This window comes from Siniperca chuatsi, linkage group LG10 (genome assembly GCF_020085105.1).
Source record: "Siniperca chuatsi isolate FFG_IHB_CAS linkage group LG10, ASM2008510v1, whole genome shotgun sequence".
Taxonomy (NCBI): Eukaryota; Metazoa; Chordata; class Actinopteri; order Centrarchiformes; family Sinipercidae; genus Siniperca; species Siniperca chuatsi.
Genome location: NC_058051.1, coordinates 10616455 through 10636393, shown reverse-complemented (window position 1 = coordinate 10636393; position 19939 = coordinate 10616455). Strand labels below are relative to the sequence as shown.

The 19939-nt window shown below is 38.2% G+C and overlaps 2 protein-coding genes across 5 annotated transcripts in view; one reads left to right on the top strand and one right to left on the bottom strand.

Moving 5' to 3' along the window:
- The first annotated feature begins 25 nt into the window (after positions 1-25).
- LOC122883554 (arp2/3 complex-activating protein rickA-like) lies at positions 26-4755 on the top strand. Of its 3 annotated transcripts, none has more exons than XR_006379658.1 (3): positions 26-732; positions 1240-2140; positions 2582-2705. XR_006379658.1 is itself a non-coding variant. In XM_044212393.1 (3 exons), the coding sequence occupies exons 1-3, from the start codon at positions 180-182 to the stop codon at positions 2727-2729; spliced, it is 726 nt and encodes a 241-aa protein (XP_044068328.1). In that variant the 5' UTR covers positions 26-179; the 3' UTR covers positions 2730-4755. The 3 variants fall into 3 exon arrangements, 2 of the variants coding, with proteins under 2 accessions (XP_044068328.1, XP_044068327.1); XM_044212393.1 differs by having other exon boundaries at positions 2116-2140; positions 2582-4755; XM_044212392.1 differs by lacking the exon at positions 1240-2140 and having other exon boundaries at positions 2582-4755.
- A 9818-nt stretch (positions 4756-14573) lies between these two features.
- Positions 14574-19939, bottom strand: part of impdh2 (IMP (inosine 5'-monophosphate) dehydrogenase 2) — a 21202-nt gene continuing 15836 nt past the window's right edge. For both annotated transcript variants that reach the window (XM_044212386.1, XM_044212387.1), the window contains 5 exons: positions 19603-19746; positions 18977-19121; positions 17089-17232; positions 15183-15266; positions 14574-14952 (listed from right to left, as the gene is read on the bottom strand). In XM_044212386.1, coding sequence (XP_044068321.1) covers positions 14931-14952; positions 15183-15266; positions 17089-17232; positions 18977-19121; positions 19603-19746 — 539 coding nt within the window. In that variant the 3' untranslated portion in view covers positions 14574-14930. The remainder of the gene's footprint in view (positions 14953-15182; positions 15267-17088; positions 17233-18976; positions 19122-19602; positions 19747-19939) is intronic.

The window sequence follows — 19939 nt, the reverse complement described above, 5'->3', positions numbered from 1 at the left end:
ACTTCCGTGCTTTTAGTTACGGAGTGAGTGATCCACAATTGACTATCTTTCAGCACGTCTTTTTCCGGCGCTGAAATGTGACGTAAAGGGCGCAAATATACAAGGGAGGTGTTTGTAATAAGTTGAGACCATAGACTGGTTGAGACGCTTCAGCTGCACAATTTTCCACAATAGAGAAAATGCACAACTGGCAGGAGAACGAAATCAAAGAACTTTTGACCATCCGGGGGTCGGAGGCGATCCGTAACCAGATCACGGGCACAGTGAAGGACTCTGTAGTGTACAACAGGATGACCAAACTGCTGGCGGAGAGGGGGGTGTACAGGTCACACATGCAGGTGATCAGTAAACTGAAGGCGCTGAGAAAGCAGTACACCAAGTATCACCAGCAGAAGACCCGCTGCGGGAGCGACCGCGTCGACTGGCCTTTTTATGAGCAGTGCCACAGGGTTTTTGGGAATGCCCCCGTGGGGAATCCGGTGAAACGGCACAGGAGTCCCACACCCCCATCTGCACCCTCACCCCCACCGCCGCCGCCACCACCACCACCACCTCCTCCTCCTCCTCCTCCACCGCCGCCGCCTGCCATCAGCGAAGAGCATGAGGAGGTTGTAGTCGGCCTCTGGGACGAAGTTGACGACAGAGAGATCAACAAGCATCTGGGTCCAGTGGAGGCAGAGGACGACGACGAGCAGTACAGCCCATCAGAACAGTTACATCCCATTAACGCCAGTAAGTATATATAGTTTCTATTGTTATTGTATTAAGAAAAGATACCTGGGTGACCCGCAGGGCCATGTGCCCTGAGATCCCAGACACCACCAAGGGCTGGGGGTTTGACAGCATTTGACCAAATCTGAACCCAATATCTAATCCATTTACAGAATCCAAATCCTTTATTAAATCAATATTTTGTAACACAAGTTATATGTAACTGGAAGTGCATGTCAAAAATTGACATTCAAAGAACTATAACTGTAGTGACATATTTGGCTTTTAGCTTAATGTTTTGTATATTGCTCTTTGCATATAAAACGGAGAGAGAAGATTATTGATTCTAGATGGGTGGGGAAACGCTGTCCTGCCCCGCCCTGACATTTTGACAACAGCTAACTTAGCTGGACCGGCTGCCTGAGCAGAGAGCAGCTGTGCACACGCCCCTTGGATCAGGGTGTGGGTTGCCAGGTTGCGGTAAAAGATGAGTTGAAATTGTATGTAGTGTGTGGATTGTGTGTGTAGATGTGTTTCATAGACAGCAAAACGGGAGGGCGCCAGGAGATGGCCTTGAAATACGGGAGTGTGTGCAGGTATGCCCCAGCAGCTCCAGGGACACCTTTCCATGTTCAATTCCAAGTCAACTCTCTTCATGCACTTGTATGTACTGTGTCAACGATCATCGCACTGAGAAATGTGATGGGTCCATTGCTGAGCCTGGAGCCTATTGGCCTGTGAAGATGCAAACTTTGGTTGCTGCACCAACATCTGTATGGAGTCCTACAAACTTTCTGTCTGGGAAACTGTGTGCTATGACTAAAATATGGCAAAAATGGACACATCAGTATGCACCAAAGTATACAAAACTGCCCTAGGGTGGTTATTAACTCTTCTCACATGGAGTCAGACAAATAGCCCACATATTTAAGGTTTAAAACCCTCTGAAACTGTGCACTGTTGCCACAAACAGTCACAGAAATAGGAATTTGTCGCTATGTCTCCTCAGTCATGTTACTGACAAAAGTTACTCTTTCTGATACGGTCATGATAATGAAAGATGTTTTTTTTAAAGAGAGGAAGCAGCAACATTTCTCCTGCCTTTAATGAGGCATCGCTGCAAATGCTTCCATATTTGGTGGCATAGTTAGTCTTAAATATGTGAGCTAGTGATCAATTGGTCCTGTACGTTTAATCTTAAAACATCCCCCAATTTAAACTACTTGCCTAATGCTATTGGTCCTTTTTAAGGTGAAGATTGACGTGTCTGTTTTTACCCAGTTTTAATCATAGTGCACTCAGTGGTCAAGCGTTGGTGAACAGAAGCATGTCTGTCACAGCCCACTCATATATTTAACTCCTTTTCTCCATCCTTGCTGTTATAACCATCAAACTGATCGACAGTGGAGGAGACCCACAGACCAGTCAGGTGGGTAAACATAAAAATGCTGTCTGCTGTTAACTGATGTCATATCATAAGATTTCTGTCACTTGGAAAAATGTGTATTTAACATTTTACAACCCTTAATCTCTTATTGTTCCATTCAAAACTACAAGCAAATGTATCTAATGTAGGTTTAAATACGCATTACATTATTATGCATATACCATGTCCATGTTCTGTTCCAATGAAGACAAAGGCTTTGTTTTTGCTTGTGTTGGCTTTACTCCAGCACATTGGATATGATGGTAAGAAATGAAAATAATGTGTAATGGATGTAAACACCCTTACAGCTGAAAAGTCAGCACTTAAACCTCATAGTCATTGTTTTATGTCAAGTCCAGTGTGTGTTGAAGCACAGAGACAGAACAATAAAAAAATGTGTCACTGTCTTGTTACTGACAGGCTGCACTGTCTTTTGTTTTCTAGCATATACAGTTCCATCGAAGAAAAAGAAAACAACGGTGATGGAGCAAGTCTCTACTTTAGTGTCAGCAACAGTCGCACAGCTCAGAGAGATGGACGCTTCCATGCAGGCGCAGGAGGACGCCCGGCTACAAAGGTTGATGGACCATGAGAAGCAAATGCAGAACAGTCTAATGAGTCAGCTGGTAGCCATGCATGAAAGGATCAGCCGGGAAAACCATGAGAGACACCTTGAACTCGTGGACAGGATACTCTCTAGGTTCCCTTCACCTTCAGCACCCTGACTGACACTTCCTGTGTGAATGATATGACAGGGTTATTCAGATGTAGGGAATACTTTTGTCTCTCTCCTCCAACAGCTGACTAGTGCCTAAGTCCACATTCCTTTTGTTTTCACTGTATTTTTCTTATAGCTAATACAAATCCAGGGTAAAAAAACAGGCCATGTTCACACTACAGGCCTTCATGCTCCGTTCTGATTCACTGCTGATATAACTTTGTTTTTATCTTTTTAGTTAGCGCTTGAACAATACCATTGTAAACTGACAGTGGTGCTGAAAAGACACACAAGTGCAAAGGAACAATAATCAAACACAAATTTGACAAGAACAATGACACTGCACCATAATAGTTGACTGTAACACCATCATTCCACTTTTAAAAATATTTTTTTAAATGCATATTGTAATGCGATTTTTACAAAAAATGTTGGCAGTACACATTTTCAAAACTCAAAATTCAATCCCCCTTTGGACAGCTAAAACAGTCATAAAACATATATAACTGTAAACTCCAAATGATCAAGTCCATTTAAATTGGCTAGCTAGACTATAAATTGGTGGATGTATACTATATATGGATACACATATAGAGCATATCAAAACATAACCAATCATTTAAAGACGTATTATTATTATTACATATACATTTTCTGACTCAAAACTTGCTTAAAAATCTCTATCTAAAATCTCTGTGTCATGTGAGGCTGAAAATCTGAAATTAGAGACTTAACACCTGCAGTGTAAACATAGCCTTCAGTTAACATGAAAGAAGACAAATGAAAAATGTAATGTGGTTTCTGATGTATGGATGGATGTACTGTACAGCAAAAGCAAAACAAATCACATAGGCAGCTGCTGTTGTAGAAATTCTTTACAAAACATTTGCTTTCATTTGGGATTTATCGTAGAAAAGGTTTCAGTCGTAGTCATCTGGACACTGTTTTCAGAATCAAGACGGGTTTTTTTCCATTTGGGATCATTATGCTATAAGAGCTATTCTAAAGTGTGACTTCAGTAAATAATAATTTACTTGACAACATGGGTGGTAATATTGTTGAAATTTGGCATTTAGAAAAAGCGTTGCTGAGTGATTGATGTACATATCATGTTTCACCCAGCAGTGCTCCCCAGAGGGAGAGGAAACCAGAGTAAGCTATATGTACCACTGTAATGCTGTAGTAGAAGAAAAGCTGCTCTTCAGTGGTTCATGAATGGTAGTCTCTTTGTAGCACAGGTCATAAATGATGTATGATGATGGATATTGTAAGAAAAATATACAAAGTAACTGATCATTTAAAATTCTGATATTTATTAGAAATAGCCATCTAGAAATACTATACAGAAAAAACAAAAAATGTAGTGGTACACTTTACATACTGACAATCTAAAATCATTTGAAGTAAGTGCTCGAGTCGCTGTTCTAGGTGTTATTCTTGGCTGACACGAAATTCCCGGTTGCGTTTACTGTTGTTAGCAATCCGGGAGATAACGTGTCATTGAGGAAAAACACCTTCTGCATCAGACTGCAACATCAGACAAACTAGAATTCAGTCATTACACTCCAATATATCCTGTCAAAAATGGCAGCACAGCATTAAACATAGGCCTTACTTGTGGTAGTTTCACTTTCCTTAACAATTTGAGAGAAACAAAACTGTAATGGACCATCTGAATTTGAAATAGTGAGCAGTTAGCACTGTCTTTTTTTAAGAATCAAAATGGGTAGACTATAAACTAAATAGGCTTTGGTTTTATACTTGTGGCTCAGTCAGCTTGAATGTGTATTTTTATTGTAGACACTTTTATACTGTTCAATACTATTACCTGCGTTTTACTGTTTTTAAATGTTGTTTGTTTTTTTCCCCCTGAATGGAACAATAAAGTTTTCAACAAAAATAATATTTCAGTTAATTTTCAGACAGAGGCAGACTTAAGAAATACATAGTAAGATGAAATTGAAAAGTGAGGATGATGCCCTGCGCAAGTATTTTCTTGTTGATAAAGTGCTCGACAACAGCCCGTCTGCTCAGGATGTGCTGTGCATTGTGGGATGGAAACGGACCCCATAACCAGCTGGAGCTCAGAATCACAGCTGCATTATGGGTTCCGTTACAATCCCACCCACCAAATAAAGCTTCAGCTCGGGGCTCAGGTCTGGTCAGGATAACACAGCTAAAAGAAAGGAAAAATTGTTATTAACAGGGAAAAAAGGTGAATTAACATTACATGAGTCGGACTAATCAACCAAAATGTTATGGTTTGATCTGCAAGCCCTGAAAGAATTTGAAACCATTTTTGCAATCAGTTCAGTTAGTCGCAGCTTTTCAAAGTAAGGAAAACTACGTAAGACAAGCAGACAAATGCACCTTTCCTCCTTTCAGTACAGCTTAACTATCTGTTACATGATTTCAACGACTTGCAAATGAGCGTTGTTTCCAATGACTGAGCAGCAGAAAGTTTAGTTGAATAATTCTATCACAATAATAACACATCAACTTCGTCTGGCTTGCTTTGTACTGTCCTCTCTGGTTTTTCAGTGCTGATACAACCTAATTTCAAATGATCAGTAATGATTCACATAGTCTGATGAAACCACAGATCTGTAAACTGTGGTATTAATTACATTTGAACTAAAATCTTTCTCCTTGAGTTATACAGTATATGTATATATAATGCTAAGCTAATAAGTGGACTGGAGAAAACACATTTTACTAACAAATGACTGGAACATGGTGGATGCTCTGAGAAAATATTATTTCGTTTCTTTCGTTTAGATTATAAATTATTTGCGTTACTTTTCATTTGTTTTATCAAACACTAACCCTTCATTTTTACTCCACCTTGCAGCAGCTGCTAGAAACAAAATGGTAGTGTTAACAGGTTTGAGGGAATCCAAGTTCACTGGATTGTGGTGTAACATAAAACAAGACAACCATTTAAAAATCATTCATCCACTCAGCTGTAACTTAGTGGTTTAAAACTCATTCTTGAGTGAAACCACAAAATTACAATGTAAGCAGAGTTAGCTTTTGCTCAAAGAAATCACTGAAAACAAATTGTAAATAACCAAAGCTTATTACGATAGCTTAAAGAAGAAAAAAAAGCTTATTATCAAACCTGATTGGATGTAAAATGATCCAGGCAATTACAGGATATAATGGCACTAAAGCCCCTGTATTCACAAAATGGGCTCTTGGGACTTGAAAATATGATATTCAACAAATTATTGCTCAATTTGTTTTAGATTTAAGCACATCAAAAACAAATACATTATAAATAATTTTATTTTATAATCCATTTTTAAGATACAGTTTTTGATTTGGTGTATTTATGGTTCAAATGTAAGCAAATTAGACACTTAAACTAACAGGCCTTTGGCCAAGAGAAAATAACGATATTAAGTCTATTTTCTGCATTTAAGTAAACCATAAATACAGCCAATCAACAGTTTTCTTGTGTTTGTTGGTCAGACCATATTTTAAAAATGTGTATCTAAGCAACTAATAAAAGCTTAGAATAGAGATTAGGTTAATCTTTAAGGAAATACTGCTACATTTTTTGCATTGAGTCCCCTTAAAAGTGTAGTCGTAAAGTCCAACACTGGTCTTGTTAATAGCTTACTCTACTATAACACTCTGGATGAGGAGGAGCGGCAGCAAAATGACAATATCTGTCCCAACCTTACAGCTCCTTTTAAGATGCAGGAATCAAAACGAACTAAAGAAATGAAAAACAAGGTTTTAAAAACAAGCAGATTTTGAAGATTTCTACAACTGAAACATGTTAGCTTTACCAAATTTTCTTCAAGACTGTCCATTAAATATTGGAGTAGGGAATGTTACTTACAAATAGCCCTTTGTAGAGGTGCCTCATCTTGAAAAACCTGTTGTGTATCATGTGTTGAGAAACAGAAAAAAAAAGATAGCAAGCAAGACGAGGCACAAGAGGTCAGCTTGACAAGGAAGAGCTGATAGAACGATAAAAGGAAGGAGAGAGCTGACAAAAAATTAAGGAAGAGATTTACATCGTCGGGCTCTTCCTGTGGAGCTTAAAATAGGTTTTAGACCCTGATTTAAAGCTGCATTAACTTCTCATGTCCTCAAAAGCCCTGAAAATGAAATCTAACCCCTATAAGATAAGAGGCAGTTGGTGAAAGAAAGAGAGGATTTGGATAAAATGACAGGCTGAAACATGCTTTCATTTTGTCATCTGTACTTAAACCCTTGATAAGAAAGCTTGAAGGCTCTTTAGCTTTCTAACAATGGAATGAATGATGGAACAAACACATTCATTACAAGCAGTAAAACAAAATTTTAGGGAAAGAATACATGTACAAAGTTTAAAGGTAAATCAAATCAGGAGAAAGAGAGAGGTGGAATGAGCACTGGCACTTAACAAAGCCAACAGAGTGAAAGCAAAGTGAAAGTACAAGGAACTGCCAAAAACACACCAGTATAAATTATTCACAGTGATGATAAAGTTAGAAAAATAGTGTCTAAAAGTTCTCACCTCTCAGAGCAGTGCGTCCTCCTCTGTAGTCCCATTTGCCAACAGCACTGGAGTCCAAACTTCCTCTTTAAATACTCTAGAGATTCATTTCACTTTCACTTCTCCTGATCAGACAAAACTCCTCCTTTACTTCCTTTATCCACTCCCTCCCTGTCTCCTCTCCCTGCTGGAGAGAGACAACAGTTACTACCTTGCCTTTTTAAAATGTTCTTTATTTCAGATACACTCTAGGTGAACATAAATGCTTATTTTTGTAATTTTACCTGCTTATTTGTCAAGAACAAGCAATCAGTTGTCATGTGAAGTTAGATTTATTTTGTTGTCTTTCAGTTTATTTATTAAACCTGAATTGATTAGGTATATATTTGAATTAAAGGTTATATTCAAACATTTATATACTCTTGTTTTATATCTTAAGGACAGACAAGTGAAGTAAAATCATTTAATTATGTCAACTAATCCCAGTTTGTCTTAATGGTTTTGTGTTATGATGGAAATGTATTTATTTTAGATGGTGTATACAGTATGTGCACCTTGACTGATTTACTGTTGTATTCAGTATTTTTCTCAGTTTTGCCAGTTGTTACATGTCTGTCCTAGGTAACATCAAGATTTAAACCTATTTAACTAACATTTTATACAGGGTCAGTTTACTCAAAAAGTAGTTTTGGTTTTATCTGCTGAGGTTTTATAAATTTGAAATACAGAAACAAATGACAAAACAGACCCCACTGTGAAGATTTCACTGGAAATACTTGATTTCTAAAAAACTGTTGACGGTGTGTTCAGTGAATTATCCTGACTAACGAGGACGCTGCTTTTGGAAAGAGATGTTGGTGTTACATTTTTCTACATGTAATCTGTCAGTGCTGTAAGCGCCACAAACAAAAGTCAAGTGATGATATCTCAAAACCTGGACAAATAAAACCAAGTCTATCTATGTGTGGCTAGATAACATGGGAGGTAAGTGAGAAAAATTTTGTTTTTTGTAATGTGGGTGAACCAGCCCTAACAATTTGTTTTTATTTGCTGCGACTGAAGCTCCTCGCTGCTTTGTTGACTTTTTAGCCCTGTGTACAATGCATTTTTGTAGATGTGCTTTTCTTTCTTTTTTTAGTGCCCAGTTTTTCATTCTTTACCCAAAATTTTCACTGTATTATTAAGAAAATTATATTTATAAAGTTACATAGTTCTCTCCAGAAAACCAGCTTGGAAATTTCATATAAAATCAGGTTCTAATAGTATTCATGTAGTTTTGGTCCAATTCTGCCTTTGGTGTTGTTTATGTAGAATGTTTTTTGATCTCAAACTTAAGCCTGTGTGGGTACTTTATTTGCTAGGATTGCCTCGAAAACTTATTTTTTTACCTTAAATTTTCTCTACACACTGTAGACAATCTCATTTTTGAAATACATTTTCTAAATTGTAAGGCACAGTTTGTCTGCCTTTAGATATGTGGCATACTAAAACCACCCATTATCATTAGGAGTAGTAGTAATAGTTTTTCTAGTGCTGGTTAAAGGTATAGTAATAGTAGCAGTAATGCACTGACATTAATACTATTCATGATCATAGTAGTGACAGCAGCAAGATCAGAGGTAGTAACAGCAGTGGTTCCCAGTAAGATTTAATTTGGTGATTTGCACATCAAAAGTAATGTAGTTGTTCAGGTATAAAATAGGCTAAATTTGGTTGAAAAGTGAGTTTTTGTGTAGGTTACATATCATGGTTGCACTCACTGCAATACTTGACATAATTGTGCAATATTCTGTGTTAATACTGCTGTGCAATATACTCATTTCAGTTTAAAATTTCCAGATTCATTGATATTTATTCATACTTCTATTACTACTGTGCAATATCCACCATCTTATTATAATCTCAATATGCTACACTTAACAGTTCATGCAGTATTACTTACTACTTGTATTATTACATTGTATTATTATACCGTACATATTTATCATCAACCGGTAAATCCACTTTGTACTTTACATTTATTTTAATTTTATACTTATACCCACTTGGTACTTAATTTATCTGACCTGTATTATAGTGTATTATATTTTTTACTTAGTACTTCTATTCCTGTGTGCACTGACGTGATAGTGAGCTGCTGTAACAAAAGAGTTTCCCCTCTGGGATCAATTTCTGATTCTGATTCTGAATCACATGTAAAACCCTGCTCTTTCAGTTGTGCTAATTGAGACCTGTAAACTGACTCTATCCTTAATTAGAAACATCTGCATGTGGCATGATATGAGACAGGTGTGACCAACAGAGTGTGACTGGAGGAGTCCCATCAGTCCCTTTAGGTTTCAGCCTGGAAAGTCCGGTGGATTTGGCCACTACCTGATCCTCCCTGGAGACCTCCAGCAGGCAGAAGGAAAGTTAGATACATGGAGAGAAGGTGGCTGCTTGTTCTCCGATGGAGGAAACCTGAGTATCACTCCTATCCTTGAATGTACTCCAGTAATTAACAGTTTAGCAGTAAGTCAGTATGTTATCTGACTGGATAGACTTGAAACAAATTGGGTGTCTACTTCTCTAAAGTGAATACTGAAATAAATTCCACGTTGCAGACTTTTAGTCATAAGTGTACAAATGTTGTTTCTGTGTTAACCTTAGCTTCTTAAGGAAACTCCATTCCTTTAAAGGCTCACTTTACAGTTTTTTTTGTACCAAGTGAAATTACCAAGATGCAAACTGTTAACCATTTGCATGTAATGCATTCATTGACTATTTTCATACAATTTGGTAAGTTTATTTCACAGGGCCCCTAGTTTCCTAATCTTTTCCTAAAAACCTGATATGTAGTTAGTAATTGATAGTGCAGCCTAGAGAATCTTTTAGTCCGTGTGCAGCAGGTTAGCTGAATATGTAAAATTAAAGATGTAAAATTATAAAAAATAAAAAATTCTTGTAAAAAAAAAATAGTGTTTCCTAAAAGTTAATAAGAAAGCATGACCAAATAGTATGTGTCAGTTTGACCAAATTCACTGTCCTTAATTTTCGTATGTTTGATGGTCTGGAACTTAAGCCAGTGCTGTAATTGTTGGGTCTGCCTTCAAAAATACTATATATTTGATAATTAAATGGATGGCAGTCACATTTCCTTATAAACTGCAAGTTAAATGACAGCATTGTCTCCTCTGTTCAGATGAACAGAAACTAGATCTGTTGGTAGTTGTGTTTCTCATTAGACACCACAAGCTGCAGCACATCTTCCTTTGCAGGTAACATGAGAACTAGAGGGTGACATGGGAGTGTATTTTCACTCCTGTCCTATCCCGCTCCCACAAAAATACTCCTGTCCCAGTCCCATGACAGAGTCAAAAAAAAAAAAAAAAAAATCCTGTCCCGTCCCAATGCCGGAAGAATAACTCCTGTCCCAACCCGTTCCCGATTTTAAAAAAAAAAAAAAAAAAAAAAATACTCATTAGTGTTTATTCATATTACAACTGCATATTTATATATGAAAACGGACCTATGATTCCTGGTCCTGCCCGCTCCCGTCTCATCCCAGTCCCATGATTAATAGTGAAATTGACTCCCATCCCACAGGATTCCCGAAAAAATCTCAGCCTCTGAGAACCAGGCGATATAAACTTGCATCAACTTGCAGTTGATAAAATGTCTCAGCATTGTATTATCAATTATTAGGATATTTATTTGAAACAGGAGATGTTCAAAATGTCTCAAACTACTAGATATACACCAATCTTAATCCTTAATCCAAATTATAGTTGTACAATTGACAGCAGCTCGTGGAAAAAAACAAGCTTTATTATTGGATAACTTTTTTTGCCTTACAGTTTTTCTCCATTGGTTTGGCTCATTTTTTGAAACAGAAATTACATTCTCAAAACTTAATTTTTAATTTGGCAAAACAGTCTTAGAGTTCAGCACAACACTATAGCTCACTTGGAAAAGCTCATATCTCTACCAAAACTGTTCACTCATGGTTCAAAACTAAATTCCTTTTCCATATAAAGAGTCAGTGCCACAGAAATGGCAAAGATCCTTCTCAATTGCTTTGGCTCATTTCTCAAAACAGACCGGACATTCTCAACAGTCTCTGTGCTTTTGTCAAACTAATGTGGATGGTTCGGCACAACACCATGGTTTACCTGCAAAAGCTCATACCTCTCCTAAAACATTTTACTCATGTGTCAAAACTAAATTTCCTTCTCATTTAAACAATCAGTGCCCCCAAAAGGCTTCGTCCCTCTGGCATTGTGTAAGCACTGCAAGTCAAAATGTTTAGATGTTTTGTCACTGTGGCACAATGGTTACTGTACTGTTTTTTTGTCTAGCTAACAGAATACAATGGTGTAAATAAAACTGAAAAAAGAAATATGATTTTAGGGTAAGAGTAGCCTCCAAGGTTTGACATCACACATTGCACCCATACTGCCAAGGAAATTGTAACCATTTTTATTCACACAAGAAAAAAGAAAAAAGTAAAAAGAAAATTTATAGAGCATAATATACTGTAATATAAACAAATAAAATTATATGCAGCCTACAGTGCTGTAAAGAAAGGTTCTTTACTGGTCGCTGTCCTCACACTCCCTCTCCTGGCCACCGTCCTCAACCTCATGGCCATCCACACGCTGCTGTCCGTCTGGCCACAGATTCTCGTCCACATCACAGCGTATATTCTCCCTTGCGATGCAACGTGGGAAGAAACGACGTGCATGTCTCAACCATCCCCTACAGTTATCACCTGTAATATCGTCACACGCTGCATCCATTGCATGGAGCAGGGACCTCTGATCGTGAGCCCTACGCTCATACACTCTCCACCTCCAAGTGGAGAAAAACTCCTCAATAGGATTGAGGAAAGGAGAGTAAGGTGGTAGGAAAACCATGACCATCCTTGGATGAGTCGTGAACCAGGCCCTGATGAGCGGGCCACGGTGAAAATTCACATTGTCCCATACAATAACATATTGTGGTAATTGAGGCCCTATGAGACCTCTCTCATTTTCAGGGACCAAATCAAAATGAAGGCGGCCCAAGAAGATGAGGAGCTTCTGTGTATTGTATGGGCCAAGACACCATTCTCAGATATGGCAGCACACATGGTTATATTGACCCCTCACTGGCCTGGAACATCCACCGTGACCCGGTGGCCAATAATATCACGGCCACGATTTCGACCCTTGGCCAGGTTGAAGCCAGCTTCATCCACAAACATGAGGATGTGAGGGGTCTCGTTTCCTTCCAATGTCATTATTCTCTACAATGGTGTAAAAAAATAAATCATCAAATCAGTCATACAGAAGCGTCATACACTACAGTTACAGACAATTACACAGGAATGTTCTATGTTTTCCACAAGTTCAATATACTACTGGCCACTACTCCAGTGGTTCCAAACCTGAGGTACTTGTACCCCTATGCAGAGGTACAACAGGGGGTATTTGACTGAAAGGAGTGGGGGAAAATCATCAATGACTAGACTTACTGAAATGTTACAGTAAAACCCACAGTATTAGATAGATTTACATGGGAGGCACCTTTCTTATTGTATGTTATATTCTTCAAAATAAGGATTATAATGATAATTGCATCATACAGTAAGCTGCCGTTTTTAGGCAAAATGTTGAAGTCAGATAAGTCAAGTACTTTCATACCTGGATTACCTAGATACACAAATCAGGTAAAGTGGGTACTGGAGCCGAAAAAGTTTGGGAACCACTGCTTAATTGTAAAAAGGTTATAATGATGGACAACCAGTAACCGACTTACTTGTACATACTGGTACCGCAGCTCTTTCACTCTATCAGAGTTCCTCTCAAATGGTACCCTGTAAATTTGCTTTATTGTCATCTCATGCTTTTTCAATATCCGGTCTATTGTGGAGATGCTTATAGAGTTGACATTTTGGAATATGGCATTGTCTTGTAGGATTGCAGCGCGGATCTCTCTCAATGTGATGGCATTATTTGCCAACACCATGTTACAGATCTCTTGTTCACTAAGAAATTTTCTTCTGCCACCCGTGCAAGGTTGTCGTCCAATCCTAGACATGGAATTCAAAGGACACTTCATTCGTAATGTATACCTTATGTATTCCTTACAGAATGAGTTACCTATGCAATTGTATTGTTGTTTTACTTACAGTAACTTTACCACAATTCTAATGCATCACTGCACAGTGACTGGAATACTACTGTAAACTGTATCATCAATACTGTAGAAAATAAACTATTCCATAGTTTATTTTCTCCAATGTTTTTCTAGTCATTTTTAGCATCATAATAGGAATAGGTAAATGTGTAAATAAATATATTTCTTGGTCTATGCACAGTGTCCTGTCCTATACAACATATAATTCCATCATTGACTGACAACACACCTGTTTTCCCTGCAAAAGGTTTGGATGATGGAGGAGACTGTAGAGCGAGGCACATTATGCTGCACTCGACGACCTGCCTCCGCCATTTTGAGGCCATGGTTGATGACATGGTCTATAATTGTGGCCCGAATTTCATCCAGGACAGCATGGTGTCTTTGTTCTCCTTTGCCTCTTCCCCCTATTCCACCCTTACTCATCTTCCTCTTCTCCTTCCTCGAGCAGGTAGCTGCCCTTGTTCATTTACTTGGCCAGGTGCCTCCATGTTCAGAAACTGTACTGGTCCTGCATGGTCAAGCTCTTTACATACATGTTTGGCAGCATTCACAGTCATGGACAGCACCTGTCAGGTAACTAAACATTGTTTGATTGGTCATCTAAGATGTGTGAAACTCCTTCATTAGTCAAGTTCTAGTTTCACCTGACTGTCAATTGCTGTAATAATTTATCAAATGTTCCAATGATTCATATATGGTATTCATGGTATTATGTTCTTGAGTAATTTTGACAATTGAACAAACTATTGTGCGTGTGATGACTTATACAATGAAATGACGCTGACACGTTTTGGAGCAAACAATCAGACTGAGAATTGACAATCAGTTTAGATCAAGATCTATTCACTTGGAAATTGTGCTAAATGTAGGCTACCTGTACTTAATCATTTGCAAAGATGTACTGAGACATTGAGACATGTACATAGACATTTGCAATTTGCAAAATGAATGAGAAATTCAATTCTGTTGTGAACAATTGCCAAGTGGTTTAGAGGTTTGTCCATGTAGTTTTGAGAATGTAATTTCTGTTTCAAGAAATGAGCCAAACCAATAGAGAAAAACTGTAAAATGGACACCAGACATTTTATTTTAAATCACAACATGAAAGGCATCAGAGTCAATCACAATCTCAATCACACGTGCACTGATTGATAAATGCTTAGTTCCCCTCCTTCACATACACAAACAGCTATGCTAAACACAAACAATGCATAGATGACACTGGCAGGAAGACTGATGGATTCTTGGAAGAATATAGTATGTGTGTGTGTGAGAGAGAGATCTTTAAAAGACTAATTTGTATGAGAAGTTAGTTGTGCGTGTGTAGAGTATGAATAGAGGAAGGTCTGGCAAATAGTATGTTTGCATAATGTGTCTGTTGGAAGGATTCTTCATCTGTAGGCTGAACGGCTGGCTTCTTCTCAAAACAGACGTTTCTCGTAACTGTGGGAGAAAGAAGAGTTGGTCAGCAAGGAAAAGATTACACAACTATCCATGATGCTCCCTGAGGTTTCCTGTTAAAACTGACTGGAGACGCTAAAGAGGACATTTAACTGAAGGCTTGTATGGTTGGGGGCGAGACAGAACTTTTAAAAGATGATGCATGGTGTATCTACTTAGTTGAGCGGATCTGTACTGAAGAAACACCAGTTTGTTACATTGTGTGTGTGTACCTGTGCAGGCTGTGGACTCCACCCTCCATTTGAGCTGACGTTGTTCTCTTTTCAAATTTCAGATCTCCAGAATACATCATGGCTCTGCCGGAAGAAAAGAAATGCCTTTACACACAACACCAGATATCAAGGGGAAGAAATACAGTTCTGCCCAAGGGGAAGAATATAGTGTGACACAAACCGCGGGCAAGTACCAAGGCTAAAGCTGTGTCCCAAATCCATACTAATCATCATAGTATACTGTTTTAGCAGTTAGTATGCAAAAAAGAAACTTAACTTTGTTAACCGCTTTATACTAATAGGAAATGACATGTGCAAAGTCAGACATCCATCAAACTGCGACTTGAAAGGTCACTTCCTCTTAACCTTCACAGACAGACAGCAAAATATGCCTCAAGATTCATTACTTACTTTTTCATTTTTGTTTTACGGTGTCCATCGTCTTAGCATGCTAACATTTGCTTATTAGCACTAAACAGCTGAGGCCGATGGGAATGTGATTAGTTTTGCAGGTATTTGGTCATAAACCAAATTATGAAAAGTCAGGGGATCACCAAAGTTATTACAATTCATCATGAGGGGGTCATGAATATCAAATCTCTAATCTGCCAAATTTCATGTCAATCCATCCAATAGGTGAGAGATTTCAGTATGGACCAAAGTAGTGGACCAATTGACTGACATTGCCATCCCAAGATAAACGCTTCGAGTAGTCGGAAGACTAGAAAGGCGCTATACAAGTACAGTTCATTTACCAAGAGCCACACCACTGTTGTGGTTAAAAACGGTAAGAAAGAAATACTGCAGAGCGACCCTAGTAGTCATATGGCAGAAAAAAATATTGATGTGGAAGCCTGTGCACATGAATTGATAAACAGTCTGCTCTGTTTTGCAGTCCATGCACACAGATTAATAAACTGTAAGGGGAAAAATTATTTCAAGGAGCACTCACTTATAAAAGTGAGAATAATATAAAATCCATCCTGTATGCAGCACATAATAGACTGATCATCAGCCAGTCAGATCTGTGTACAAATTAGACACTGTACAAATCTGTTAGATTGTTAACGCATGATTTATAGTGAGGATAAAGAATACAGGCCAAAAGAGCTATTTTGACATACCACTTGTGATTTAAAAATCAAAAACAGTTCAACACTTCTGTAACTTGCTTAATGTCAAGTATACTATGTGCAGCAAACAATATATTAAACGTACTGGCCACTTTATTAGGCACACTTGTAATATCTAATGCAATCCAATACAACTGTTTTGCCATAAAATCTACTTTCGTGATGTCTATAAAGTTCAGTTTTTTTGTTGACATCGCCATAGAGATCTTAGTTTAATCATGTTTTAGCACTGAGGTCAAGGTCAGTGGTGGTGTTTTACTGGACTGCCCGGATGTTTCTAATATTCTGCCGCCCTTAGGTATGTGAATAAGGAAGAAACACCTCAACATAATGTAGTCCAGTAAAACACAACACACAACTTTAACTATGACCTCAATAATAAACATTGAATTGACACATTTCCGACAATGTCACCAAAAACTGAACATTATAAACTTCATAAAAGGTAGAATGTATGGCAGAGCTGTACTGTATTGACTTGCAATTGATTTTACAGGTGAACCTAATAAAAGTGGACATTGAGTGTACTTTAACCATTTTTCTGACACCAGTTAAGTCTATGCATTCATGAAGCTTATACTGTATATAACAATTAAATACTGCATTACATGAGAATTATCATTCCCACTTTTATTCTGAAGGCCAGATGGAAAAATCCCCTTACATTTTACAGTTCTGTGTGCGCGTATTTACATAAATTATTTTTTTCTTCTGTGACCCCTCAAGGGCTCAGTAGAAGGCAGTTTTACACAATTATCTGTGTGTGTTTTTACCTGAGCTGTGTGAGGCTCTTGGATCCGATGTCCTGACAGGAGTGCTGAATGCCAGCCAGCAGGTAGGGAACAAACTTGTGGATGGAGCCTTTGTCCTGCACTGCTCCAGAAACACCCTGAGCAACTTTAATCTTATCACTCTCACTGTGAGGGCAGAGGAGGGGAAAAATAGTGAATCATATGATGGGGTTAGTGGCATAGAAAGAGTGCACACTTATGAGGTATCTAAAACTGACATTTAAAGCAGATGATCTTGTGCAACCTGTATACTGCCAACTTGTGGCTAAAGATTTGATCCATAGGTGAATAAATTAAAGCAGTTTGTCTTTTGAAAACTCTTCCCAAGAATTGGCATGATGGTGAGACTAGGCTATACAGTGTAGCAGTAGAAGTAAAAATAATAATAATAATAATAATAATACTTTATTTACTGTATATATCACCTTTCAAAAACAATGTCAATAAGATAAGATATAAAACAAGATAAAATAATAAAAAAATAATTAAAATAGTTAAAACAAATACAATCAGTTAAGAAAAAAACATTAAGATAAAGGGAGTTTTAAGAGGAGATTTAAAAGGTGGGGTATGTGATTCTAATCCACTACGTCTTTTTGTCAAATTCAGCAAATCTCCTCACGGTCGTTCAGTGTGTGGGCTGAAAGAAAAAAACAAACAAACAAACAAAAAAAAAAAACGTGTTTTTTCACTATTCCAGCCTTGATTTATGTGTCAGGTAATGTTAAATGACTTGCCCATGGACATTCAGCTTACTTTCTAGTTTGCCAAGATATGCTGTTACTGTGATGTTAGCAGGAGAGTTGAGAGTATCACTGTCTGGAGCTGGTGTGCTGGCTCTGGGAAACTGTCCCGTCCTCTCTGGCTGTTAGCTTCACAGCAGCAATTGTAGGGACAGTGCTAACCCACAACCTAGCTAACGTTAGTTATATTACTTGCTGTGTCGTTGTTCACTCTATATCATGGTATTTGTCATGGTATTGGATTTCTCCAGAATTGCATACCCCACCTTTAAAAGAGGACACCGAGTTTGCCTGCCTGAGATCCACAGGGAGGGAGCTCCACATCTGAGCAGCCCATCACCTTTAGTGACAAGTTGAGATTTTGGAAACATTTGTAGCGCCCTGCCGGAGGATCTTAAGCAGCGATCAGGCTCATAGGGAGTTAGCAGATGACAGATATAGGCCGGAGCCTGACCATTCAAGGCTTTAAAAACAAGCTGTAAAATCAATTCTAAAACTCCCAGGTAACCAGTGAAGGCCAAGGATTGGTCTGATGTGGTCACTTCTCTTAGTAAGAGTTAAAATAGTAGTGTAGAAGGGAACAGTGCTTTCATTTGTTTATTGATATTTATTAATACTTATATTACTGCTGTGCAATATCCACTGGCTAATAATCTGGTTAATCTGCTACACTTAACTTGACAGTACTCATTATTGCGCTATTACTTATATTATTACATTGTATTATACCGTACTATACTTATCAACCTGTAAATCCACTTTTGTACTTTACACTTATTTTAGCTTTTATATTTTATATCCACATTTGTGCTTAATTTATCTTAGCTGTATTATAGTGTATTATATTTTGATTTGCACATCTCTTATTCTTTACTAGAAATAATTGTCTCGTTGCGGATTTATTTTATTATTATTTCCATTTCTATTCTATTAGTACTTCTATTCCTGTGTGCACTGACGTGATAGTGAGCAGCTGTAACAAAAGAGTTTCCCCTCGGGGACCAATAAAGTATTTCTGATTCTGATTCCCCCCCCCTCTTTTGGGGTAAGACCTAACTATAAACTCAGGTCAATTTGAATGATACAGTCTGTTATGACAGTTTCTCCTTGTTTTTGTGTTTCTGTACCTGAAGTATCTAGTCTGGGAGCCCAGGTTTTTGTCCATGGCATCCAGGGAACCCATGCCACGGTATTTCTTCAGCCTGATGCCGTCAGAGAAGAAATATTCACCAGGAGCTTCACTGGTGGCAGCCAGCAGAGAGCCCATCATCACTGGACACACACACACACACACACAGAGAGAGAGAGAGAGAGAGAGAGACAGACAGACAGACAGACAGAAACAGACAAGACAGACACACAGAGAGAGAGAGAGAGAGAGAGAGAGAGAGAGAGAGAGAGAGAGAGAGAGAGAGAGAGAGAGAGAGAGAGAGAGAGAGACAAGACAGACAGACACAGAGAAAGAGAGAGGTTAGTAAGTGGAAGTTAAGCTAGAGGGCTGGAAATTTGATGACTACTGAAAGGCTTAAATGGTGTGAAAGTGGGGAAAAAGTTGTCTTTTTGCTTTTTTTCCCTCTTTTCAGTGTAATCATGGTTTCACACCAATGCAGTAAACAACATAATCTAAACCTGAAAATCTACTGTTCAAATTAAAATCATCTCCGTAACATGGATTTGAAAAAACAAATACTATAGATCTTGTAATCAAACCTGAAATAAAATAGTTGACTCTGAAACACTCATCTATCCATACCTGTGGATGCTCCCAGTGCCAGGGCTTTGGCAATGTGCCCAACAGTCTGGATGCCGCCATCAGCGATGACCGGCACACCGAAACGCCTGGCATACTCTGATACCTTATAGACAGCTGTAGCCTGGGGTCTGCCGCATGCCAGCACTGAAAGGAGGAAAAAGAGACAGAGAAGGTTTAAATGATGTAAGAAAATGTGTACAGCTGTAGAAGTTAGTCACGATGAGACTAGAAACACGTAGATGACTGTTGGCTAAATAGTCTTTTACTATTATACCAACCCCTCACCTACCAGAGAATACACAACTGAAGCTCGCAAAAGGCTAACACAGCTCACAAC

Bases quoted from the DNA above. Each gene is read 5' to 3' on its own strand.
- LOC122883554 (XM_044212392.1), top strand. From the start codon at position 180: ATGCACAACTGGCAGGAGAACGAAATCAAAGAACTTTTGACCATCCGG. The intron at 733-2,581 runs GTAAGTATATAT...TTTGTTTTCTAG, and splicing joins GTTACATCCCATTAACGCCA to CATATACAGTTCCATCGAAG.